General features: G+C 47.7%; 2 protein-coding genes and 1 pseudogene across 5 annotated transcripts in view; 2 read left to right on the top strand and 1 right to left on the bottom strand.

The window, feature by feature from the left end:
* The first annotated feature begins 1,859 nt into the window (after positions 1-1,859).
* Positions 1,860-24,504, top strand: NIPAL4 (NIPA like domain containing 4). The gene is made up of 6 exons (XM_073355216.2): positions 1,860-2,056; positions 11,838-12,086; positions 15,544-15,600; positions 16,258-16,348; positions 17,482-17,642; positions 18,649-24,504. Exons 1-6 carry the CDS (start codon positions 2,020-2,022, stop codon positions 19,251-19,253), a joined length of 1,200 nt encoding a protein of 399 aa, XP_073211317.1. The 5' UTR covers positions 1,860-2,019; the 3' UTR covers positions 19,254-24,504.
* Positions 9,883-10,785, top strand: LOC140916216 (small ribosomal subunit protein eS25 pseudogene; annotated as a pseudogene).
* Positions 23,808-27,585, bottom strand: part of ADAM19 (ADAM metallopeptidase domain 19) — a 52,356-nt gene continuing 48,578 nt past the window's right edge. For all 4 annotated transcript variants that reach the window (XM_073355211.2, XM_073355215.2, XM_073355214.2 and 1 more), the window contains one exon: positions 23,808-26,587. In XM_073355211.2, the coding sequence (XP_073211312.1) occupies positions 26,540-26,587 (48 nt within the window). In that variant the 3' untranslated portion in view covers positions 23,808-26,539. The remainder of the gene's footprint in view (positions 26,588-27,585) is intronic.

The following is a 27,585-nucleotide window of genomic DNA, read 5'->3' as shown; positions in this document are numbered from 1 at the left end:
GTTTGCTCCTGTAAGAAGTTGCTATGACAGAAACCTGACGTGTCCAAGCCCCTTCCCCTACTTAAATCTTTCTTCTGTATTTTGCTTAGCTCCACTCCTGACAGTACATTGCTGGTAGTTAGTGATATTTGTACTCACACGAAATAAGCAAGCAGTCCCATTGAAATTATGTCCCATTGTTTTTGTCATTATCTGTCATTGTCATTGCTAATTCTGTGCATGCATGGAAGAGCCTCTCAATCACCATTAGTTCAGTGTCAAAGATTCATGGATTTCAAGGCTGGGCAGGCAGGCACTGGGCTCATTTAGTTTGACCTCCTGCATAACACAGACCATAGATTTCACCCAATGCTCCCTGAATTCACCAATCTGTGGTTGAATTCAAACACATCTGTCTCCCTTCTCTTCCTTCAAACCTCTCTGAAAGCCCCAAAACGCAAAATGCAGTGGCTGGCTACAGTACTAAGTACATAAGAATAATTTCTACCAATATTTAAAACAACACAAGCCCTTCGGAACTATTTCTTTGAATAGGTTAATATCTGCATGCGAAATCTCTTTTAGTAAAAGTAGATATTCTCTGCGGTACGAATGTGCATGTGTTTTATTAGCTCACTGTTCTGTTAAAAAGCCTCTTATTTGCTTTTAATTTCTGCTCCATGGTACATGTCTTGCTCTGTAAATACAAGGTCCTGCATGCTACCGTGTAAGTCATTTATTGGGTTGATTTAATATTACGCCCAGTTTGGTCAGACAATATTCAGCTATGCTCCCCTGGAACTCCGCTTGAACCATGCTGGCTAGCTATCCCCTGTGCTAACGAACGACCTATGTGGCCCTCGTATTTAATGGCAGTTGGTGCAAGTTCTCCCTGTTAGCCCCAAGCAGAAACAAGGAGAAAAACAAAGCCCCCAGGAGAAATTCCTGTCTCCTGAAGTGCTCCTGGACCTTGCATCTCTTCAGGGCCCATCTCAGAACGGTGAAGGACTGAGCTATTGAGGGGCACACAGGAATTTCAACCCTGATCGATCGGCTGGTCAGCCATCCCTAGTTTTGCTGTGGCACCTGTGGGACACTTTTTTTTATTAACCTGGCATCCCGCGTAGCCAAACTACCCCAGAATGCTTCACAGCGAGAGTCAAGTGTGCGCAAAAGTGCAAAGGAAACTCACAAAAAATACCAGGCCACCTTTTCCAGCAGTGTTTGCATGGGCAGGTCGGGTGATTGTGCTCACGCTCACAGTGTATTTTGTGCACACTCAGTAGCAGATGTGCACACACACACGCCGGGTTTGCATGATTACTTGGGAGAGAGGTTTCAGGGGAGCAGGCGTGTTAGTCTGTATCTGCAAAAAGAACAGGGGGACTTGTGGCGCCTTAGCGACTAACCCATTTATTTGAGCAGAAGCTTTCGTGGGCGACAGCTCCCTTCATTGTATTTTCCACTCAATGCATCCAATGAAGTGAGCTGTAGCTCACGAAAGCTCACGCTCAAATAAATGGGTGAGTCGCTAAGGTGCCACAAGTCCCCCTGTTCTTTTTGGGAGAGCGGGCGCGTTTTCAGAGCATCGCTTACACCCACCCACCTGGGTGAGCGCGGCACTCACATGTACACACTCCCGCACGCTCGCGTGGAGCCTTTGGACCTAGGAGTTTGCTTGATCCCTTCCCTTTTTTCTGCATGAAGCAGAGACTCACCCCCTCGGCTCTCCTGAGTGCGGGGGACTGGGCCCTAGGTCAGGCAGCGAGGGGAGTCCCTGGGGCTGGGGAGGCTGCAGTGCGATGAGCCAGGGGGAGGAGAAGCCTGATTCAGTGGAGTATCCGGCTGGAGCAGGTGCACACCCAGCCCAGCCGGGAGCAACTTTCCAGCTCAGCACAGGCAGGGCGAGGTCCTAGGTGCCGCTCCTCGCAAAGGAGGGGCAGAGGAGGCAGCCGGGAGTGGGAGGCATCGGCCCCGGGGACAGGACACACGCACCCGCCTGCGATCCGGATCTGGCTCCGCTGCTCCTGGAGCGAGCCCATGGAGCCGCTGTGGGGGAACCGCAGCTGTGCGAACGGTGGGTGCCGGGGCAAGGGGGGCTACACGGGGGGGGGGATTGAAGTCCGGGGTGAGGGCAGGGGGGTGGGAACTGGCCCGGGACTGTAGGATTGGAAGAGGGGTCGGGTCGGAAGGGGGGTAGAGCTGGGGGGGTCTGAAGGGGGGTGAGTGAGACTGAGGACTGGGGTGGGGGTCGGAAGGGGGGTGGGATGGGATTGGGGTGTCATGCGGTCGGAAGCGGGCAGAGTTGGGGGTTCTGGGGGGTGAGTGGGACTGAGGACTGGGGTGGGGGTCGGAAGGGGGTGGGATGGGATTGGGGTATGATGGGGTTGGAAGGGGGCAGTTGGGGGGTTCTGGAGGAGGCTGGGGGGGTGAGTGGGACTGAGGACTGGGATGGGGGTCAGAAGGGGGTGGGATGGGATTGGGGTATGATGGGGTTGGAAGGGGGCAGTTGGGGGGTTCTGGAGGAGGCTGGGGGGGTGAGTGGGACAGAGGACTGGGATGGGGTCGGAAGGGGGTGGGATGGGATTGGGGTGTCATGCGGTCGGAAGCGGGCAGAATTGGGGGTTCTGGGGGGTGAGTGGGACTGAGGACTGGGATGGGGGTCGGAAGGGGGTGGGATGGGATTGGGGTATGATGGGGTTGGAAGGGGGCAGTTGGGGGGTTCTGGAGGAGGCTGGGGGGGTGAGTGGGACTGAGGACTGGGATGGGGGTCGGAAGGGGGTGGGATGGGATTGGGGTATGATGGGGTTGGAAGGGAGCAGTTGGGGGGTTCTGGAGGAGGCTGGGGGTGAGTTGGACTGAGGACTGGGGTGGGGGTCGGAAGGGGGGTAGGATGCGATTGGGGTATGATGGGGTCGGAAGCGGGCAGTTGGGGGGTTCTGGAGGAGGCTGGGGGGGTGAGTGGGACTGAGGACTGGGATGGGGGTCGGAAGGGGGTGGGATGGGATTGGGGTATGATGGGGTTGGAAGGGGGCAGTTGGGGGGTTCTGGAGGGGGCTGGGGGCAGAGGCTGGCCCGTTCGGGGGTGGGATGGGGTTCTGGTTGGAGGTAGCTTGGGATGGGGCTGGGCTGGCCATAGACCACCTCCCCCCCCACCTTTGCACCCCCAAGGGCAGACCCTTTGCAGCCCAGGGCTCTCGAGCTAGCCACCGGCCCCTGATTTCTCACCAAATTCAGGGGGAAAGGAGACAGTGCCAGGGCCTGTGGGAATCGGGGCAACAGCTGGGGCTGCCCCTCGACTCAGCCCTGCCTCAGGCACTGCTCCCATGGGGGTAGCACTGGACAAGAGTTAGGAGGAGGGGGCCCGGTGGGTTCCTCTGGCTAGAGGGAGATGCAGGGTGCATGTGAGCAGGAGGGCTCCAGGAGGTGAGGGGGTCCCATTGCAGGAGGGAGAGCTGGGCAGGTGTTTGTGCTGATCTGGGGACGGGGTAGCAGAGATCCCCCCATAGGGCTGGACTGGGTCACTCATCCCTGGGGCTGGGCTACCTCCTGTAATGCATTCAGCACTGGCAGGAGCAAGCGGGGAGGGTGTCAGGGGAAGTAGGTGGTGAAGGAGAACTGGCCGGTGCAGGGCTGGTTTCATTCCAGGTTCCCCCTACCAGACAGGCACCTTTGTCCAACCTGTTCCTAAAAATTGAGAGGAAGGAAGTCCACAACCACCCTGGGAACAGGCTCCTTGGGAGGGTGTGGAATCCCCCTCATTCGAGGGTTTTAGGAACTGGTTGGACAAACACCTGTTGGGTTGGCCTACGTTGACTTGGTCCTGTCTCATCCTGGGGGTTGTGTGCACCCTGGAGGCCCCATCCAGCCCTACAGTTCTGTGATTCTGTAGCTTGTTCTTTCCAAGGTGAAACTTTTTAAAGTTCCTGGCAGTGCTCGATCCAGCCCCTGTTCTGGGGGAGGCTGGAAATAGGGGTTTCCTCAAGGCGCTCTCCCGCCCACTCAGAGCCCTGGAGATGTGTGCTGCTAGCCTAGGCTTGGTGGGCTGCCCCGTGACACCTCCCTGCAGAAAGGTGTGAAGTGTAAAGCATCTGGCATTTGAATTGGAATGATAATCTGGACTGAATGCAGCTGCCTGGGGCCTAATGCCAATGAAGGTCAACAGGAAATGTTCCATTGACTCCAGTGGGATCATGCCCTTAAAGCACATGTGTGTGATAGCTCTGGCTGTGAAAATGTACGTGCATATCTACATTCATTTTGATCCTCGTGGGGCAGATCCGCAGCTGGCGTAATTGGCCCTAGCTCTATTGAAGGCAATGGAGTGATGACAACTGACCCCAGCTGAGAATCTGCCTTTTTAACTTCTAGAAATAACCAGTGAAAAGAATAAGAAACCCAGCTAGTGATTTTTAAAACTCACTCTCTTCGGGTAAGCCACAGCCACTTGTCCATGTGCCGTATTGAACGGTGTATTTTCATGTCTAGGGATGTAAATATCAACATCTGGGCCCTATTTGCAGCTAAAGTGATTTTTGTGTATCCCAACCTCTCTTTGGAGATACCTCCCCCCACACCCTACATAGGCATGTAATTCATTTTGCTGCCTGGAAGGCTGAATTGAATGTAACAAAAGAAGAGCTAGTAAATCAGCAAGCAGACCTCTGGCTTGCTCCCTCTCAGGTTTTATACTGGCTCTTGTTTGCATTGAAGGGGGCTGATTTTATTTGCTCTCTCTGAGGGACGTAAAAGCTCTGTCACATGAGGACATTGTGCAGCCAGGGGAGTTAGCAGTCACTTTTGTTCTAAGCCTCACAAAGCCTGTTCTATAGCAGAAGAAATGAGAGTAACTAAGCACTATGTTACCTGTGCATTACAGCATTTGCAGGGACTTACAAAGCAGCTGGGGGTTTTCTTCTTCTAAATTTTACTAATCCAAGATAGAAAAGACTCTATAGACCGTTTAACCCATCCCCCTGCCTTATGTAGGATTGTTCCCTACAGTATATATGGGAGCATTTTACACAGTCTAGAAAAAGAAACTAGTGATAGGGCTTCCACCAGGTCCTTTGGGAGGGAAGTGCACAGTCAGGGACTTTTCCATTGGATCATTTGCATGCAGGGCAATCCCTCCCGCAGAAACACCCAACAGAGAGGGGAGGGGAAGCTGCACAATGTGTCCAGCAGCCTCAGCCTGTCCCAACTTTTTTTGGTGAATTGCTCCCAGGGCCTGGGAAGTGGGGGATGTGTGAAATGATTGTCCATGTCCAACCAGACACAAAGAACTCCTTGGATGGGCACAATCCACATGGCGGGTCCCTCTTCCCATTGCTAAGACCAAGGCAATGCTCTAGCAGCTCATTGTTCTGATACACGCAGTATATTCTTTAAAAATTTGACACAGCTGTTTTGTTGCTCAGAGGCGATCTGCTCCCTAGTGGTGGAAAACTCTTCTGTGAAGTTCCATCTGGGCATGTTCTTCCCTCATCCATCGCTGTGTATTTTGTTAGTTCAAAAAAAGAACAGGAGGACTAGTGGCACCTTAGGGACTAACCAATTTATTAGAGCATAAGCTTTCATGAGCTACAGCTCACTTCATCGGATGCATTGTTAGTTCAGTACCTACACAGAGCGAAGGGTAGCGAGGAGCAATGTCTCGGGTGTGGTAGCAGTGTGAGAACCAGAAAAAGAAGCTCAACAATTTCCCCACCCACACCCATTGATACAGCTTTGATGTAGAGGCTGATGTTTAGTGGTGCTTTACAAAGAAGCCCTTGATTCTTATCTACTTTCATGCCACTGAATAATGAATCACATTGATACCCGCAATTTCATCCTGCAGGATCTGAATGCTTTCCAACTTCACATGCATTCACCAGACAGGTGGCGTCCGCAGTGGGGATGGGAAGTGAGAAATTTTGGTCAAGGACGAACCTGGACTCCTAGAAAAAGTGCCAGGGGATCATTTGCCAGACAGAGCCTCTGGGCTAGATTCACCATTACTGAAATCAATGGCGTCCCCACAGCATATGCAGTGATGAATCAGGACCTCTTCTTTTCAAGGTCCCAGCTGAAGGAGACACACCTCCAGTAAATCTACCTAGGTGTTAATGCTGTGCCCATCACTGTGGTATCTGAGTACATAAAATGCCTGGCAATCAAAATAATTTGGAAGGATGAAGGGTTGAGTCAACCTTGCTGGTATTTAAATTTATGTTTTCAGGGAGTCTCGGTATTATCCCACTAAGGCACTCCTCCTTTGACCTAACTTCAGAATAATTATGTGGCAGATGCTCAGCTAGTGTAGCTTGCCAGAACGCAATTGAATCAAGGTAGATATGACAAGGATCTGAGGCTCTGCCCTGTAACTTCTGGGTTCTCAGGCATGATATAGTGTGCTTCTAGAGGGCAAAGGGGTACAGGAAAGAGGCCCAGCATCCTTGTCATATGCTGTAGTACTCTGAAGGAGATTTTGCCTAGGTTTTGCCAGAAGTTATGGGCATATGACATGGCCCCAAGTGCTGGATGCTGCCATAAGGGTGGCTGTGAAAACAAATGAGAATCCAACCAAGAGAATAATTCTTTTGTGTAACCTGACATAAGAATGGCCATACTGGGTCACAGCAGTGATCCATCTAGCCCAGTATCCTGTCTTCTGATAGGGTCCAGTGCCAGGTGCTTCAGTGGGGACGAACTGTACAGGTAATCATCAAGTGATCCATCCCGTCTCACCCATTCCTAGCTTCTGATCAACTCCATAATTGGTTGGTCTTTATTCCCAATGAACAGACCACAGACAATGTGCAGCAGAGAGGAAAGCTTTGTGAGAGGTTGCTATTCTAACCTTTAACTTAAGTATCTGCTCCTATAAGGGTCAGACCTTTTGGGAACTCCTGATGAAAAGCTCCTCTCTAATTCCATAGAAAAGCAAAATTACCAAATTAGGTAGAAATGCGGTACTGGAAGTGATGAGTGACAGACTAGCTGGCAGAGGGCAGCCTGAATAGGCAGGGTGGCATTGGAGTCTCTAAATCAACAAGGGTTGGATGTCTTTCTAGAAGATATGCTTTCGTTCAACCACACCTTATCAGGCTTGATGCAGAAATTACTGGGTGGAGAATCTCTGACCTGTGTTATGCAGGAGGTCAAATTAAATAACCATAATTGTCCCATTGGACCTTAAAATCGATGGATCCTGAGCTGTACACAAGTTTTGTGTCAAGGGGCCTTGATAACTAGTGCTGGTCAGGAAGCCAATTTCCTGCCCCATGGAAAATGTTATGATTTCAAAATTTTTTGCCACCCCCAAATGGAGATGAAAAGGCAGATTCTTGACATTTTTTGCAAACTGAAAATCTGCAAAAATTAAAATTGATTTTGTTGGTTGTTTGTCCCAAGGTATTAGAGAGACAAGGTGGGTGAGGTAATAGCTCACTTCTCTTGGTGAGAGACAAAAGCTTTCAACCTTACACAGTATCTCCTTTAGGTACTAGACAAATGACAGTCCTACCAAGGGAATAATTATTTTGTGTAACCTGCAGACCTGAAGAAGAGCTCTGTGTAAGCTCAAAAGCATGTCTGTCTCTCCAACAGACGTTGGTCCAATAAAAGCTATTACCTCACCCATCCTGTCTCGCTAATATCCTGGGACCGAGCGGGCTACACGAACATTGCAAACAATGTTTGAATCATGGCTGTTCCAGAATTCAGTAAACAGATCTGCCACTCCGAGCTGGGAGCCAGGCCATTCTTGGGTGTTTCTCTGGGAGCTTTCTGGTTCCCAGCCCTCACATGCTATATTGAGGGGCCATAAATAGAAGATAAATTGAAAGTCAGTATTCATTTTCAAATAGGGAAAGTGTCAATATTTTTTTCCAAGTTCATTTCATTCCCCCCGCACTCTATCTTGGTGCTGGTGGAGTCATTCCGACCTGGCAAATGCTTTTTAATGCTTCTCTCCACACTTTAGAGAAGTGTTTTATTCAATAAAGGTCTTCCTTCCAATTACTATACTCGTTCTAGATAGCCAATGATCTTCACCTGTTGTATAGTAAATCCCTTCTCTCGTCTGCCCCCTATATTTGTTCTGCATTTGCTGGAGTCAGTTCCTGACGGAAACAAAAAATGCCTTAGACTCTGATGGCCCTGTAGTAGCAACGTGATTGTACTGAGATAGACTGTCACTTAGCCTCCAGGGCGGTTAGTACATCTGGAGAGCAAGGAGTGTTTGTGATGCTGAATAAAGAGTGGGAGTCAAATTGTTATCTCTGCTTGTGGTGGAGAAAGGGGAAACTACTTCAGAGACTCAGTTCTTGAAGGACTTTAGCTGACAAGGGAACACTACTGATAACATACAGGACTCGCATAGTATATGAGAAGGATACTGTGACCCCTGCTGTGTGACAGTGATATTAACTTTCTGCAGCCCTGACCAATGTCATATGACAGGGGCCAGGAAATAAAGTTCACCCTCTTCCCAGCACTCCTGCATGTCACCCATTTATACCCAGGTGGGAGGACGTCCCAAAGCGCAGGACACTGTATGAAAAGGACCCACAAACCACAGCTCCTGGTTCCAGCTGCTGAGCCCAAGTTTTCCTAGAGTGTGTTGATACAAAACATGTAGTGTTGTTTTAGCTGTGTCGGTCCCAGGATATTAGAGAGACAAGATACAAACATGGCTGTGCAGTGTGTCCAGGTGTGGAAAAGTCAACACAAATGACACACACAGGTGAAGGAACACAAGCCAGAACAGATTACAGAATAGTGAGATGAGTTAGATGTATTCAAGTCATCAGCGTTTGATGAAATTCACCTTCAGGTATTTTCTCAGAACCATAAGCGATTATCTTGGAGGATGGGTGAGGTCCCAGAGGACTGGAGAAGGGCAAGCATAGTAGTGATCTTGAAAAAGGGGTACAAAGAGAACCTGGGGAATTAGGCCGGTGAGTCTAACTTTGATACCTGGAAAGATACTGGAACAAATGATTAAACAATCAATTTGCAAGCACCTAGAGGATAGCAGGATTATAAGGAATAGCCAACATGGATTTGTCAAGAACAAGCCAGGCTCATTTCCTTCTTTGACAATGTTTCAGGCCTAGTGGATTGTGGGGAAGCGGTAGGTGTGATATAGCTTGATTTTAATAAGGCTTGTGATGCAGTCCCACATGGCCAATTAGGAAAATGTGATCTAAATGAAATTTCTAGAAGGTGGGTGCACAACTGGTTGAAAGTTTATCCTCAAAGAGTAGTTATCGGTGATTCACTGTCAAATTGGGAGGACATATAGAATCATAGAATCATAGAAGGTTAGGGTTGGAAGGGACCTCAGGAGGTCATCTAGTCCAACCCCCTGCTTGAAGCAGGACCAATCCGCAATTTTGGCCCCAGATCCCTAAATGGCCCCCTCAATGATTGAACTCACAACCCTGGGTTTAGCAGGCCAATGCTCAAACCACTGAGCTATTCTTCCCCCAAATCTAGTCCAACTCCCTGCTCAAAGCAGGGCCAATCCCCAATTTTTGCCCCAGATCCCTAAATGGCCCCCTCAAGGATTGAACTCACAACCCTGGGTTTAGCAGGCCAATGCTCAAACCACTGAGCTATCCCTCCCCCCCCACTGAGCTATCCCTCCCCCCCACTCTAGTGGGGTCTGTCTTGGGTCTGTTACTATTCAACATTTTCATTAACGACTTGGCTAATGGAGTGAAAAATACGCTGATAAAATTCATGAGTGGCACCGAGCTGGGAGGGTTGTAAGCACTTTTGGAGGCCAGGATTAGAATTCAAAATGGCTATGACAAATTGGACGATTGGGCTGAAATCAACAAGATGAACTGCAATAAAGACAAGTGCAAAGTACTACACGTAGGAAGGAAAACACAAATGCACAACCGTGACATGGGGAATAACTGGCTAGGCAGTGGTACCTCAGAAGAGGATCTAGGGGATATAGTGGGTAACAAATTGAATATGAGCCAAAAATGTGATGCAGTGGGGTGCATTAACAGGAGTGTCATATGTACAACTACTCAGCACTGGTGAGGTCTTAGCTGGAGTGCTGTGTCCAGGTTTGGACGCTACATTTTAAGAAAGATGTGGACAAGTGGAACAGTGTCCAGAGGACAGCAAGGAAAATTATAAAAGGTTTAGAAAACCTGACCTATGGGGAAAGGCTAAAAAACCTGGGTATCTTTAGTCTTGAGAAGAGGAGACAGAGGGTAGATCTGATAACAGTCTTCAAATATGCTAAGGGCTGTTATAAAGAGGACAGGGATCAATTGTTCCCCTGCCCACTGAAGGAAGGACAAGGAGCAATGGCCTTATGCTGCAGCAAGGGTAATTTAGGTTAGATATTAGGAAAATCTTTCTAACTATAAAGCCGCCATGCCCCCCCAAGGACGATAAGAAGAAGAAGGATGTGGGGAAGTCCTCAAAGAAAGACAAGGACCCAGTGAACAAATCTGGGGGTAAAGCCAAAAAAAAAAGAGAAGTGGTCCAAAGGGAAAGTAAGAGACAAGCTGAACAACCTTGTTTTGTTTGATAAGGCAACTTATGATAAACTGTGCAAAGAAGTACCCAACTACAAGCTCATCACGCCAGCTGTAGTCTCCGAACGGTTGAAGATTCGAGGACCTTTAGCAAGGGCTGCCCTCCAAGAACTGCTCAGCCAAGGGTTGATCAAACTTGTGTCCAAGCACCGAGCCCGCGTGATTTACACTAGGAACACGAAGAGTGGAGATGCACCTGCTGGTGGGGAGGATGCTTAAAAAAGTTTTCCAGTCACCTCTGCAATATTTCTTATGTAAATGTATACAATAAAATTGTTGAATTAAAAAAACAAAACAAAAAAAACCCATAAGGCTAGTTAAGCACTGGAATAGGTTACCAAAGGAGGTTATGGAACCCCATCACTGGAGACATTTAAGGACAGTTAGACGAACACCTCTCAGGGATGGTCTAGGTTTGCTTGGTTCTGCCTCAGTGCAGGCAGCTGGACTAGTCGACCTATCGAGGTCCCTTCCAGCCCAACGTTGCCAGGACTCTAGAGCCATGCTGGGAAAAAGCTGCTGTGTCCAGCCACGCTAGCTGGAATCTTGCCAGCTAAGTGAGCCAAGGGTTTCTAACTGTAGTACAGATGGAGCTTAAAGCCTAGTGTCCCAGTGCCACGGATGTCTAACCAGGGCGTCCATCCACAAACTCATGCCACGTAATTGCCCCCTTGTTGAGGGTTTCATACATTAAACAATTAGCATTTGTGCCTCTGTTAAGCTTTTCCTTTGCTCCTTGATTTTGTTGTTGTTTGAACCTTTGATCTAGGTTCAGTTCTCTGCTCCACCACAGACTTCCTGTGTGACCTCGGGCAAGTCACTTAGGCCCAGGTCTTTCAGCTCCTAACTTCCATTCGTGTAGGAGGAGCCTAAATACTTTGTGAAGCTGCTTCTTCTCTCTCTGCCTCAGTTTCATGACAAACATAGTATTTACCTGGCTCCCAGGGGTGTTATGAGGATAAACATACTGAAGATTTTGGGGTGCTCACATCCTACAGTATTGGGGGGCCACGTAAGTATCTTAGGTAGAGAGATTCTGTTACTTTGAGCATATTCAGTAACACCTTGACTTCAAGGGGACTGTTCATGAAATAAGAGTGCATAAGGGTGCTAGAATCTGGCCCTAAATCATTTTTGTCAAGGCTGTCTAAGGAGTCAGTGACAGACCTGCGATTAGAATCCTGAGTCCCAGCCCTGTGCTCTGACCACTACATCACCATCCCTAAAGAAACACATTTGATAGAGTCCCATAGAATATTCTCGCTAATCCTTCACATTTGTTTTCTGTGTGTGTTGTCCTCACAGGTTCTTTGGTTCCTATTTCTTGCTCTTCTCGTTGGGTCGTATGCCAGGTAGTCAGTGACGGCAACCTGTCCACCTCTGTCCATAAGAATCTCACTTTGCACAGCAGCTGGGCAACACAAGTAGAAAGCAAATATGGATTCTACATTGGCTTGGCCCTTGCCATCTTCTCCAGTTTCCTCATCGGCAGCAGTGTCATCCTCAAGAAGAAAGGGCTGCTGCGACTGGTGGACAAAGGGGGCACCAGAGCAGGTATGGAGATTCAGGGCAGAAGATGGGGTTTCTGCTCCCAGAATCAGAGGCATTGTCCACACTCCCATGAGTAATGAGGCCGGGGGATATGCCTCGTGAGATCTGCTGTTGGTGTGTGTGTGTTTGCATCTGAAGTGCCTGATAACTGGGAGTGGGGGAACTTTTCATCCATCAGGAACTAGTACCCATCAGGGACTCTTCTCTGTGTAAATAAAACTGGATGTGGGACTCAAATGGTTCACAGCTCTGGTGCTAGCCCTTTGCCCAGGGGAGAATTTCACCCCTGCAGAATGGATCAATTCATTCAAATGGGATTGCACAGTTCTGTTCTCCATGAACCAAATCCTGCTTGTATTGAAGTCAATGGGGAAGTTTGCCATTGGATTCACTGGGACAGTACAAGGCCCTGTGTGTTTTTCCTGCACAGGAGAATGACATCTTATTAATGCAAAATGTCAAATTCATTTGCAGAGCCCAGAATATGTGTATAAACTTTCCCCCTTTCATCAAGTAAATATTAACTTCATGTTAAACTACATATAAATAATTCCCCATCTGTGTTATTTATTTATTATTATTAATAGTACAGTAACTGAAACATGCTGAGAACTCTACAGAATATGGTCTCTGTGCTGGAGAGGTTACAATCTAATCTCAGACGTGATGCAGCAAGTGAGGGCTGCTGTCGTTATCTTTGCCGTCTCAGAGAGGTTATCTTTTTGAGGCACCTGCACCCAGCACCGCAGAACCAAAGCGGTTCTAATGCCCTAAGAATGGTCAGGGTGGCTTTACTTCACAGGTAGAAAAGCACCTTGGATGGTGCCCATCCAAATTAGAGGTAATGATTATAAGGTCCTCTGTGTTCTTCAGTTGGTGTCTCAGGTATCCTACCACTCGCACCATGAGGTTACACTGACTATGACTTCACAGATGACACAGAACAGGGCGGGGCTTATTACTGAGTGGGCTGGCCCCTAATGGTATTGCTGACCCTGACCCCCACTGTTTTGCAAGGTGAGGATAAGTGATGCTGCAAGGCTTTACTTCCACTCCTTCACACATGTGCATTGTCCTTAATGAGCGGAGGGCATATCATATGCCGTCTTGCTGACAGATTGTATCTCTCCTGATTAGATGGCCTAGGGGGCATGACCAGAGCTGGAGCAAGAGGGATCTCTGTGAGAGCATATGAATGTGTCGTGCCTGTTGGAGCGAGTGGGAGCTGCTGAATGCAGGCTCTGGCTGAGGCATGCATGTGTGGGATTGTATTGCACAAGGGGGGACGGTATGTGCCAGGATGAGATTATGCAGTAGGGGCTTGAGCAAGGGGAAGCGTGTGTGAATTGCATCACCTTAGGGCAGCGTGTGGAGGTGGAGTCTGAGTGGGATATGTGGAAGCTCAGCTTGTGGTTGTTGGAGCACGTGTGTGCAGTGGGGTTGCACTGGTGTGTGTGTGTCTGTTGCCTGACCAGCCGTGTGTACAGATGCAAGGTAAATGTGGTGGATGTGTTTGTGTGCCCCAACAGGTGGAATTGGGGGAGGGGGGCGGAGTGAAGTCTGATCCCCCAGTTCTGCCCACTGTTGAGTTGCACAGTGGAGTTTATCCCATGGCTCTGGTGTCACCAATGTTTCGAACCACACCTGCAGCCAACCTCACTGTGTAACTACAAACCATAGCACCTAGCTCCTAGATAACATTTTTGATCGGTGGATCTCAAAGAGCTTTACAAAGGAGGTCAGTATCATTGTCCCTGTTTTACAGATGGGGAAACTGAGGCACAGAGCAATGAGGTGACTTGACTAAGGTCGCCCAGCAGGTCAGGGGCGAAGCTGGGACTAGAACCCAGAGCTCCTCAGTGCCAATCTGGGCCTCTAACTGCTAAGCGGTACAGATCCACCCCCAGGGTGTCTGCCCCTTGCTGAGGACCGGCCATATGCAACAGCCGATGTTGTAAAGTTCAGCTTTTTTGAGTTATCTGCCCAAAGAAATCTTAGGAATTTAACAGTAACAAAAGTATTTCCCCAGCTTCCTCCACCGCATCCCAAAGCTGAGCTAACTCCATAGTGGTCGCAGGGATTTTCCAGAGCGATTCACCATGGGGCTGAGCTCAAGCATGGAAAATTTCAGCCAAAAAGAAGAATTTCTGAGAAAGTTTTGTGCCAAAGAAAGCAGGAATTTCTGAGGGAGCCAGTGTGTAATCTTCTCCCTGTAGCTTTCACTGAGGCTCTTTAAATGTTCCAGTTCTAGCACTGGTTTCCCAAGTGTTCTTTATCCATTGCTGGCTCTGACTTTCCTTTTAGCCATCTAATCTTTCCATCTAGGCATTTATAGCAGGCTCATTACCATGGTATTTGAGCACGGCCCTCTGCTGCTGCCTACTTCAACATTCCTCCTAACTTGTGCTGTTACCTGGTAGTACCTGCTCAGCCAGTGTCATTGAAAACTGGGCCCTATCCTGCTCCCGCTAAAATCAGTGGGAGTTTTTGCTTTGTCTTTAATGGGGACAGGATCAGGCTCTTGGTGTGGAAGAACTTTAGATTCCACTTCCCGCCCCGCTTGATCCTCTGAACTCTTCCTTTTTAGAAACACATTTTCCACCATCTCATTTTTTTTTAATGCCATAAATAATTGTGCATCAGAAACACAGAGTCATGAAACTCCCTTTTTGCATTAAGTCAGGGATGTTATTATTCATTATTTGTATTCCAGTAACGCCTGGAGACCCCAACTGAGATCAGGGTGCTAGGTACTGTAAAAACACATAATGACAGAATCCCTGCCCAAATAGACATGACAAAGAATGGGAGAGGAAACAGAGGCCAAGAGAGAGAAAGCAACATGCCCAAGGTCAGCCAGCCCATCAGCAGCTTAGAATCGCGACATCCTGAGCAGTTTAGTGCCCTATCCACTAGCTAACACTGCCCCCCATGACGCCAGCAAGAGGCCTGTTTCCCCATCAGCTTTACCCGTTGTCTCTTCCCCCCACAATCTCCCTTTCAGGTTTCCGTTCCACATCTGGGCCCTGGCCAAGGCATTTGATGCTGGGACCCTACAAGCAGTTCCCTGAAAAATAGCAACAATGACCATGGCTGTTAGTGGTCAAGGGCACTCAGCAAATCCATGCAAAGACGCTGCAAACTCATCACAGAGCTTTCAGTGCTTAGCACTGGCCGGGGGATAACGTTGTCTTTTCAGTGTTGTCCAATGGGATTAAATAGCTGTTTTCTATTGTATTTATGCTGCCCGTCCAGGCTGTAAATACCACCTTCTACTAACAGCCTTCTCAATCTCTGGTTTCCATGTAGGATTTTACTGATTTGTTTATTGTCTCCTCGCCTTCTAGGTTGTTTCAATAGTCATTTGAAACAGCCCCTTCATAGCTCGGAATCTGCTATTTCTTGTGGCTGTGGGTTATTTTTCTAGTAGTCCCTAAATATCTGTGCTTTGCTTTCCCAGGAGACGGAGGTCATGGCTACCTTAAGGACTGGCTCTGGTGGGCTGGACTGTTAACCAGTAAGTGGGGTTATTCACATTCCCATGCATGTATGGCCCTTACAAGGTTCAGAAAATGGAGGCGTAACCAAGCTATGATTTTAGCCAATTTCTCCAGTGGCTCGGAAGTTTGTTCAGTGTAGGGACAGATTCTCCACCCCTTGCAGATAGATAAATAGAGCAGAACCAGCATGCTGTGCCCGTCACATCGCAGCCCGTCTGGATTGCTTGCAGAACTAGTTCGCTTGGTTTTCCTGGCCAAAAGTATGAAAAGCCCCGGTTACACCAGGAAGGCTGGCTGGTCTGTCAGCGTACCAGGCACTGGACAAAGCCTGATGGACTACCAAGATCATGAAAGGGCACATCTACATCAGTAGGTAGATATTCGGGAGGCGGTATCCCCCGCTCCATCCCCCCGCTTGGTAACAGAATCCAGGATGTACAACTTCCTGCAGATCCCCCATGTGCGAAGCTCCCTCCTCGGGAATAGTTCTCACCGGGGTTATTTTGCCCCAAGATGCCCTGGCTCAGTTTACATGCAGCGTCGAAACCCCCAGCAAGATTCAGGCTCCTTCCCCAGCTCAGCCCTTATTGCTCTGAAAATGCACAATGACTTTAACGAAATACTACGTGTTGTAACTCACTTGTTGGCTGTTTGTTTTTCTCTTGTTTGCTCAGTGGGTGGAGGGGAAGCTGCCAACTTTGCTGCCTATGCATTTGCGCCTGCAACTATCGTCACCCCCCTTGGCGCCCTGAGCGTGCTCATAAGGTGATTTCTAGGTCTCTCTATTTTTATATTCAACCCCCTTTTCCCCCCAGATGGCACAAACGTGATTTACTCTGCAAGAAGAAAAACATCTTGGTGGTTGCTACAAAATGGACAAATAGGCGGATGCTCTCCTCAGCGCAGGATGTTGCACAAAGCACATTAACTGTTGGGTTAAATAACATATGCCACATGGCAACAACGTATGGTGGGGTGACCAGAAGTCCGGCGTTCATTTGGAAGCTTTTATAAAAACCTCTGTCTCTTCCTTCTTATTCTGTTCTCCCAGCTGCGGCACTGGTACCAGAACATTTTTGGCAGTGGATAGTGTTGCCAACCCCAAATGCCAAAAATCATGAGAACTTGTCACAAAATCATCCATTTCGGGTTCTCTTGATTTGCAGTCTGGCTTTTGAACTTTTAGGGTGCATTGGGATCACATTTTTGTACTTTTCTCTCCTGCCAGAGGGCTAGAAACTTATTTTTCTTTTAGTGAAAACTGGGAGTCTCGGATTTTCACGTGACTCCAGGAGCTGGGGCTATTTTTTCAAAAAGAGACCAATTACTGCAAGACTCACAATAAAAATGGGAGATTTAGCACCACTACAGTGGGGAACTGCCTCCAGAGTGGGTCATTTTGATAAGCAAACTCGTAGTTGGGTTCTACTGTCCCTTCAGAGAGTTTCTAAAGTTTAATAACTAAATAATTAATGGAGTGTTTGTTCCTTTGGTCCTCAAACCCCTTTCTTTGGGTGCTAGGAACTTCATGTTACCCACCTGAGCATGAATGGAACTGGCCACACTGTTAGATCCTCTGGAGACGCATTGATCTCTCTCCACCTATAAGCATTTTCTTTTCAAGACTTTAATTTTATTTCTACGTGAGCTGTGAATTTTAGGAGACACAGAGTCCAGCCTCTGCCATTAGTAACTCTGGTGTGAATCCAGAATAACCCACTTAACTCAGTAGAGTTACTCTAGATTTACACCCACACAACAGAGAGAAGAATTTCTTCTTGGCCTTTAATAAATGTAATTTACACGTAACCTTTTAATCTGCCTTTTGTTTAACGCTGGCAGTTCTCCCGTAGACGATTTGGGGGTATTAACGTATTTTATTGTTCTGACCCGCACAGTGCCATCCTATCATCCTATCTGCTCGGAGAGCGGCTAAACCTGCTTGGGAAGCTAGGCTGCATGCTGAGCATTGTGGGTAGCACAGTGATGGTGATACACGCCCCAGAAGAAGAGGAGATCACCACTCTGGCCGAAATGGCTTCAAAACTGAAAGAGCCCGGTAAGCACCAGGCAGTTCAGCCGGCTCAAAGATGGGGCCGTTTAGCGGAAAATGTACGTGCAGCAGATTGAAGGTCACATCCAGGAGTTTTTCTCTAGTTAGGGACCACGCCTCCAGGGGTCTAGCTGAAGGATTGAATAGACTCCATGGTGCACCCCTATAAACTGTTTCCCTGCTGTCCCCCTGTTGTGCATTCTAGTGTTTTAGACAGTGGCTCTAGACTCCTGGAGAGGGCCCGTGGGTTTTTTTGTAATCAGCACTTGGGATCCAGTTGTGCAGGTTTTAGAGAATCATGGTCTTGCTGTTGCATTTGCTGTTGTTATTTGTATGACTGGAGCATCTCGGAGCCTGATTCTGTTGCTGCCATTCTCTGAGGGGCATCCATATCTGGGCTGAATTTGTACTTGGTGCCTTTTCCCACCCCAAACCATTTGCCGTCTCAGCTTCTAAGGTGCTCAGGATGTGAATACCTGGAGTAGAGCAGGTCAGCGTTAAGGTGGCCAAGCTGCAATGTGGAGGCAGCATGGCTGTTTCCTACAATCAGCCAAATCCCCTCCTCCTTTATGCCCGTGGACCCATGTGCTGAGCTGGCCCTACACATTGCCATCTGGTTCGAACTTTCCCTGGGCAACAAGCTCATTCATAAACTGGTAACATGAACCCCCGACAGGTATTTGTCTAAGGCCTTAGACTGGGACTGCATTACAAGTGACGGGGGAGTCTTTGGTCCCAGATCTGTAGCTGGTGGAAATCTACATAGCTTCATGCAGTTTCGTGGCGCTACAATGTTTTCCACCAGTTTGAAGATCTGGCCTTTTATTTTTTTTTCAAACTGTATTCCTGCGTATGTCAGGTGTGTTACTGCCTTACTCTGGGTTACAGTGCTTCTGACCAGCCGTGGGTGGGTGTTTGATCTCTCTGGCGTATCCCAAGTAACGCATGCTGTCGTTATAGCCTGACTGTGCATGCCTGTGGATTTCATGTTGTCATTTCTTGCCTCTCAAAGGTTTCCTCGCTTATGCTGCCATCCTCTTAGTAGGCTGCCTGATTCTGATCTTCTTCCTCGCACCCCGCTACGGGCAGCGCAACATTCTCATCTACCTCACCATCTGCTCCGTGATTGGTGCCTTCTCAGTGTCTTCCGTCAAAGGCCTGGGGATTGCCATCAAGGGCTTCTTTGCTGACCAGCCTGTCCTGCAGAACCCGCTGCCCTGGATCCTCATCCTCACGTTGGTGGCTTCCGTCACCACTCAGATCAACTACCTCAACAAAGCACTAGACATTTTCAACACCTCCTTGGTATTTCCCATCTACTACGTGTTATTCACCACCATAGTCATCACCACTTCTATCATCCTCTTTAAGGAGTGGGTCGCCATGTCGGTGGTGGACATTATTGGGACAGTTTGTGGCTTCCTCACCATTATTTTGGGGGTGTTTTTACTCCATGCCTTCAAAGACATGGACATAAATTTAGGGAACCTACCACAAGTTCTTCAGAACAGCGACCAGGCACCAGCAATCAAGGACGACAAGAACATTCTGATAGAAGTGGATAATTCTGACATGATTGCCGATGATAAACCCAAAGTATTCATGATCTACAGCTAAAGCAGAGATATAAATGTTCAAGGGCAGAGGATGCTGCTCTGAACAGGCTAAAATGTTACTGAGCAATTTTAAAGCAAAAGCACAGAAAGTAAAACTAATCATGGATCTGACCAAATGCTACAGGAGTCAAATGCAATCTTCCAGTGGGCTTTGAAGCAGGCCTGATGTCATAACACGAGCAAGGGGTATATTTTGTGTTCACCCATAAGACATCAACACGAATAGCTGCTGAAAGTGGCAAATCCCTTGAAATATGACAAGCTTGAAGCAAAATTCTTCTCTGGGATCCTTTCTGAAGGCCGGTCTCTCAACATTGTCAGATTCTAGTGCATGAGCTGCACACCTTCCTAACCAGAACTCAGGCTGATGTTATGCTTACTTCAAACTGACCTCCACTGACTGACTGATTAGTGGGTTTTGATTTCTTTACAGCCCCTATCGCAAGGGCTCTAGGTACTTCTACAAAACTTAAAATACATAGCAACAACAAACAAAACGGGAAGACCCCCAGTGAATATTCTGCCCTTGCAAACCCCCTGGCAGCTTACCCAGACAGATAGCAAGTCCTGACATATGACGACCCCATAATGTTTCCAATCCCCGAAAGCCTGCGGGAAAAGATGGGTTTTCAGCATGCCATTGGCTTGCCAGAGCAAGTTCCATAGTAAAAGGTCCACTCATAGAAAACACCCTCCTCTGACCCACCAACCCCCTGTTTTTAAAGCCAGGGCACGCCCTCATCCTGGGCAAGTAAATATTTAGACAGGCAAGTAAGGTATCATTTGTTTTTGTTGTCATCCTACCAAAGGGCAATCAAACAGATTTTATACCTAATAAATTGTCAGGGTAAATATGCAACATGACTTTATGAAACCTCTGATGATTTTAACCACAGCATCGTAACATTTGAGAGGGGCTTGAACCAAACATCCTTAAAGAGGAAGTTCAGGTCAGATCTGAACATAGTTTCTGTCGCTTTAGTGAGACAAACCAAAACCTCAGGTCCCGACACCCTAAATGCTGAGAAAGTTTGAAGCTGAATTTTGCAGCTCTCACCCCTCCCGATGCAGCATATACCCTAGCAGTGCAAGGAAGTCAGCAGTGTTTGTCCTAAGGTGGCGAAAGCTGCCACAACTGCCTAACTGCAGGAGAACCTAGTCTATCTGAGTGCATGAATGTAGAAGAGGGGACTCACTGCTGGAACTCCACCCCCCAGTCCCCAGATTGCTGGATGATGTGGTATAACAGGCTCTCCTCCAGCACCCCCATCTGAAGGACCCCAAAGAAAGCAGCCAAGCTCCATCCACACACTGCTTGCTGCCTCCCCAGACCACTTCCTAATTTCTAAAACTAATTTCTAGTTTTTTCCACAGCCCCTTCCTAAGCTCAGACCTCCCCAGACGCTTCGCTCCCCTCCCAGGTGCTGCCGAGTTCTTGCCCATTCTCCATCAGAGCACTACCTCCCTGGCCTTCTCCCTAGAAGCCCATTCCTACCAAGCCACTAACGCTCAGGGCTTCTTCCCTGGACTCCCTTCCCCTATTCTAGGGCCTCAGCTCCAGTCTACCCCCAAAGCCAGCCACCTATGGGTGACATCCTCTGAAGCCCGCCCACCCACAGCCCTCTCCCATTAGGGCCAGCCCCAGGCTGCCACCTCCCTCCAGCTGAGCGTGTGCTGCCTTTTGTGCAAACCCTCTTGCTCTCAGCTGGGCCCAATCATGAATCAAAGCCACCTGGTCCCCAGCCAGTTAGGAGCATCTGGAGGGGGTACTGACTCCCTTATAGGGTGAGCCAGCTGAGCTAATAGCCAGTGCAAAGTAGCAATCATACGCGGCAGAGCTCAATATTGCCAGTGGTGAAGAGCTGTAGAAGGTACACCCCAGCCCCTAAATGATCTCTGATTGCGTTTCCTCTGGACACGAGGTCGCGCTGAATGGCTCAGCAGGCAACTGGATGAGAGAATGCAGTTCTGCTGCTCTTGATCTAATGATTTCACATTGGATAGCCCCAGACTTCAGCTTGGTAGTTCAGAGAGGTTCAGACCTGGGGGGTTGATTCAGTCTTTTACAGAGACGAGCGCTTAACCAAATGCCAAGATTTCAATCAGCTCCGCTTGGAAGTACCTGCAGATTTCTGAGGGGTTGGCTGTGAAGTTTTGGTTCAGCCCCATCTCTGCGTTGACCTGTTGTTCTACTAGGACATTGCTGTGTGCTGGGTAACACCGTGGGCTGTGACAGCGCCAGGATTGTGTTTTAAATGATCTGCATTCACTAGAAAGGTGAACGATGCCACTTAAAGCTGTAGGGCCAGATTCTGCCAGTTTATGGGGAGTAGTAACTTTGCAATGGGACTTCCTCTGCAGGAAGGGACCATTCAGCTTGAGTAATAATGGCACAATTCACACCTTAGAGAATTTTTTTTAAAAAAACAGGGCTTTGGCAAAGTGTGTATATCTACAGTAGAAATTAACTTTTCTTTTTGTGAGCTGCGGGCGGGGAGGAGTTGTTTCCTGCAGCACAATGTTAATTAGCTTTCACGTGAGTGTTTTTCACATTAGCTCTAATTGATGCTGAACTTCTTCTGTAAAGTTACTGGGCCTGATTCTGCCCTTGCATGAGCCAGTGTAAATCGGAAGTGAGCTCAGCGGAGCTACAGCTGGGTAACATCAGGGCTGGAGAGTGCCGAATCACTGACTGTCACTGGCTTCCTCAAGACTTAGCACCTTTCCTTGGTTAGTGAAAGTGCTTCTTTAGCCTGGAAGACCAGGTGGGTGCAAATGCTAAAGACTTTTTTGGCAAACGAGATTAGTAATCAAATAGGCAAATGTTTTCGAAGCTGAGGTTTGGGAGCCCATTGTGGACTGTTTGGGGGATTTGTGGGATCCCACTGGGGGATTTGCAAAGCTAGTTTCCAAGTCTTTTCTCCCCCTCATTTAAACCCAGATGCTTTTTGTCCCCAAGGGAAGTGTGAGCTGTACATTAGAAGCTGGGCTGGCATAAGTGGGTAACTGATCTCTGGCTGTACAGATTTTTTTTTTTATTCGAATTTTTCTTCCCTCACCTCGTCTTTGCACAGTCTCTCTGTCTGTGGTTTGCACTGTGCCCTGCTCACCTTTCCCCTGGATTTTTACTCTTCTCTGCACAGCTCCCTCTTCCACAGTCTCTCAGCCACAACCCCCACAATCTGAGTCCTCCACCGCCTTTTGAACCCACAAGGTGCGCTTTAGTTAATCCTGAATCAAGGCTCGGTTGCTGGTAGCAACCGCTGTGTGCTGAGTAACAGGGAGCCTTCAGATGATTGTGATCTAGTTCCCCTACATCTGAGCATGGCTCATGTCAGTCTCCTGAACTCACACATGGATCCCTGAAAAACAGCTCAGCTCTCTTTGGATCTGGTTTAAGAACACGGCTCGTCTCAGCACACAGGTAGACCCTCTACGTGCTGGCATCCAAGCGCTGAGTTCAAGGGGAAGATCAGCAGCTGGGCTAAATTGTCATAGCTCCATTGACTTTAAATGGAGCTAGGAGCCCTCCGGTGTCTGGGTTTTTTTTAAGGGTTGGAGATGTGGGAAAATCTAATAGATACAGAGCCAGCGTTTTCCAATGAAAACCCCCAGCACTATTTTATGAGCGGAAGGTTCAGCTAATGAGCTCAGCACGTCAGCACTACGCTCAATGCACGTCACTTGTGACCAGCTGAATATGTGGGTTGTCAGTGTCCTGGGGCAGGAGATCGGAGCAACATGCTGAGCCGGAAGTCACAGCTGGGAACTGTGAAAGTCAATGTCCCCTGGACTCTGCCGGGGAACTGCCAGAGCTCACGTTACGTCCTTTGGGGCCCTCAGCACAAGGTGATACAAGACACGCTCTGGCCCTGCCTGCAAGATCCTGGGAGCTCTGTTCCTAATGAACATGCTGTATACATACTGGGAAGAGGCAGAATTAATGTAACTCTGTGACTAGCTTTGATGTTTAACTGGAAGCAACCCCCACGTTCAAAGACATTTCAATAACGTTTGTACTTAGAGGGAGAATAAAGGAGTTTTGTACAAACTCTTGAGGGCTGAGCTGAAATCTTTTTGAGTGGTTCTTGACTTTATTGCTATGCGGCACGTCGGTAGACTACCGGCATCCGCACCATAGCAAGAAATAGAACCGTGGAAAAGAGATTAGAGCAGCAGCTCCCTCTCCTGGTAAAGAAAAATTGTCCTTGCTGCTTTACCTGTTATTCCAGTTTCAGTTCATAGCCATGGCTTTGCTTCATGGGTTGAATTTTGGAGAGACAAGGCGGGTAAGGGAGTATCTTTTATTGGACTAACGGCTGTTGGAGAAAGAGAGAGACAAGCTTTCATGCTACACAGAGCTCTTCTTCAGGTCTGCAACCGACTGGAGTCTTTGCAGTGCCTAAGCTTACCTAAACTTTTAGAAGGCTTTTTTCCTGGCATGGCAGCACTTCTGAACATGGCACATCCCTATTTAGGAGGGTATCAGTCACCAGGCTGAGCTATTGCTGTCTGGCATTGACGCCGTTAGCAACACTCCCATGCAACATTTCAATGACAATTGACAACAAATTTATTAACTGGAAACGAGGCAAAAGGCACAATGAATTGCATTATTCAAGTATTTGCATAGGTGCACAGAGAGCATTATTGTAAACAATACATGGACCTAAGAGAAAGTGACACGTACTTTGTCTATGTTCTCCCAAATAATACTTTTTTTTTTTAATCACGTTTTATTTTCTCCCCCCTCTTCATTCACTCAGCTGAGACATGCGGAAATGTAAAGTGATTTACTGAGTGTTCCCTTTTATGATATCCCAGAACTGCAGGGTTCCCTTCAGGGCATGTCCAGTTGTTTTCTGAGCTTCGTGTTCCCTGGCTCTATTCCCCCACCCACTGAAGTCAGTGGAAAGTCTCCTAAGGATTTCAGTGGGCCCGGATCAGACCCAGAGGCTGTCGCTGAGGTGTTGCTGTCTGCAGGCGTTAATAAGTGTGTGTGTGTGTGGTTTTAATAAGATGTCGAGCTATGTTCAAAATATGTATCTTCTGCTGATAGGGATTGAGGCCTAAATGCATGATGTGTCCTTTCCCCCCACCCTGTGTCCATCTAGTCTGTAAGCTCTTTGGGGCAGGGACTGTCTACCACTCCTTGCACAATGGGGGCTCATTCTGGATTGGTGCCTTGGCACTGCCCTAATAAACATGATTCACAGCACTGAACGGCGTGGTGAAAAGCCAGCTAAGGTGGCCATTACAATCACCGGAAGATAAAAAAAACCTCTGAGAAATAACTGGCTGCTGGTGCGAGTCCCTTCTTACCACCCTTCCTTCAGGGTCTTTTGCAAGGAAACCATACAACTAAAGAGGGGCCTACAAAAATACTTTGATTTCATCAAACTGCAAATGGCTGCTTTGCATTGAAGCACAGGTGCCAGTGGACAGTCATTAGGACCAGGTGTGGAGAAACGCATTTCAAGGTTAGTGAGAGTCACAGTCTCATTCACTTACGGCCCCATTTGGGGGACATTATTGGTTGGTTTTTAAGGAGTATGAAAATCTCGGCAGAGGGGCCAAACTAACCATTGCAGTGAGTAGACAGCTGGATGGTAACAAAATGCCCCGTCTACTTAAAGAACCTTGAGGAGGAAGAAGTGCTAACGTTACAAAAAATGGCTCGGTCCATCTTTAGATGCCATCCAAACCTAATGTGAATGTTCAGAGGTATTTCTTCATGGCCAGGCAGCAATAATGGAATCACAACCCAGAACAGGGTCTTGCAGCAAATCGTAGGGTTTCTTACACCGTGCAGCCTGGACTATTTGGCTTGAAGACCTCTGTCCATAATAAGTCTGATATGACATAGCTTCTGTGTCTCTAACTCCGGAATTGCTGATGTTCACACATGAAGTAATTTCAAAGAAAACAGAAAAATTGCTAGGGGAACAAAATGTCCCAAATCTAAAATCCTGAGACAAAATGCGTAGAAACCCAAATCGGATAAAAAAAACAAATTCACAAGGTTAAGGATTAGGACCTTCAGTTTAAAGTGCACCTGGACAACTGCCTCCACTAGGTCCATTTAGAGGAGAGTTTGGATTCAGTCAGCTGTCCAACAAAAGCACCATATGTCATATAAATCTTCCATTGCTCTCCCAACTGGGAAGCTTTAAAGTTACATTTCTTGTTAGTCTGGTGACCAGGTACCCAGTGTTGCTCTGTATTGCTCAACACAGAATGGAGGCTGATGGGCTATATACAGAGAGTGTACCGGTCTGGTTAGCTGTGGTACCCCATTATGGCAGGAAGGTTCCACCACCCGGACTTCATTTTAACTCCTTTTGACTGTTCACCCTGTATTTTCTTTAGAGAGTTTTTCTGTAGTACCTAGTCTAAGTCCAAACGACACTGATAAGGGCACATGAACCAAGCTGGAAATGCTACTAGATCTTACACTTACACCAACAAGACAAGACACAGCGGAATCGAGCAGTTAATGCAACACAACTGACTGGCGGTGATGGAAAGGATCTTGCTCGGGATGATCTGGTTGGGAGGAGGTTCCAGCCCAAACTTATCAGCAAGCCCAGGTTACTTCAGCGTGGCATATTTTCCACTGTTTCCTTCCCCGCTGCTGGCCAGTCAGTCAATGCCCAGGGAAACAGAATGGCAGTGTAGCAGTGACACACACGTGGCTGCTCTGGACAGACCGGGGGAAGCAGAGGGGCTTGATCCTTAGAGCACCGCCTGTCAAGTCCAGCAGCTGACAAATTCAGATCACTGAGCACTAAATTACTGATGAAATATAGAGTGGAGGTGTAGCTATGCCAGCCCCAAGATATTAGAGAGACAAGGTGGGTGAGGTCATATTTTTTTAAAATATGGAGCACGCTCTCTCCCCAGCCCCCCTCTTCTGCATTATACATTGCACAATAATATTTCACCGCTATTTTAAACAAGTAACTCCTGTATTGCAGGAAGCCAAAGGCACAGTGGGCCAAATTCAGCCTTGGCATATACTGATGCAATTCCCATTGGCGTCACTAGGCGTTGCATCTGCCTACACCAGGACTGGTAGCGACATCCATTTGTGCAGGGTTGGATGTGGCCCAATGAGCCAGGTGGGAAACATGGGGCTGGGGGAGAGGGATCAAGCTCTGTGCATGACCTGTGTATCTGCTTCCTGGTGACAAAGACATCCAGTTTCTTGTGAGATCCCAAGTCGACATGGAAAGAATCCCTGTTTGGCTGGATGACCCCAGCCCTGCAGCACAGAGTGCCTGGCCATCATTTTTGCAAGGCGTTCACTCCTCTGGCTAGCTTCACCGTTGAATTCTGGTGTGGGGAGTTACAATGAAAAAAAGACACTGAAATAAGTATTTGTGAAAAAGAAAAAGCTTCCTACTTGTTCTCATTCAGCTCACACCACAGAGGGGCAGGCCAGGCTGTCTCAGTCCAGCTGACTGATAGAAGAAACCCTGGCAACTCATGCCGGTTCAGACCTGTATCCCGCTTCTGGCAGTGGCCCGTACCAGACTCTTCACAGGAAGGCGCAAGAATCCCCATAATGGACACTTCTAGCGTAACCCACCCATAGGGAAAGTTTCTTCCTAACCCCAGGCAATTAGAGGCTGGTCTCAGACTTTATGGTAAGGTTTCATTTATAAGGGTGAGTCAATGATTAATAGATGCTATAAGCACATTACATGGATGAGTAATGTATTCTAAGCAAGAAACAAAGAACTTTGAATTCACATTCAGAAAAGGCATCTATATGGCCAAGCCTATAGGGTCCCCAACCTCAGGGCATAAGAAATGTTTGCAGTCAACTGCACACGACCTAAACCTTTCCTTGCAGTTTACATACCTGAGTAGTGTGTGTTACAGATGGTTATAAGTTAGTCACTGGACAGTGGTGTAGCTAGTTATAAGCCATGGTCTCAAACAGTCCATAAACATTGATTAACCATTTATTAAAACACCTATTAATCATTTATCAACTCTTTATCAATGGAACCCTAATATAAAGAGTGACAAGATTGGAATTTTCCCTGAAGCAGGAAAGTTTATATCCCTTATAATTTTTGTCCAATCTAATATAACGGTGCATGTATTCAGTAGTCATATAAATGTCTAATTCTTTAGGAATCCTGTGGCAATGAGTTCCACAGGCAGTGTGTTGTGTTAAAGCATGTTTACTCTGACCAGGTCCAAATTGGTTGCCTTTCGGTTTCATTGGATGGCCTCCTTGTTCTGAATTTATGAAAAAGGGTAAATAGGAGTGACTGAATTACTTTTTCTATAGCCTTTATTATTTTGTACACACCTACTGC

This window comes from Lepidochelys kempii, chromosome 8, assembly GCF_965140285.1.
Source record: "Lepidochelys kempii isolate rLepKem1 chromosome 8, rLepKem1.hap1, whole genome shotgun sequence".
Classification (NCBI taxonomy): Eukaryota; Metazoa; Chordata; order Testudines; family Cheloniidae; genus Lepidochelys; species Lepidochelys kempii.
The sequence above is the reverse complement of the archived record's forward strand: the minus strand, read 5'-3'. Positions and strand labels throughout refer to the sequence as shown.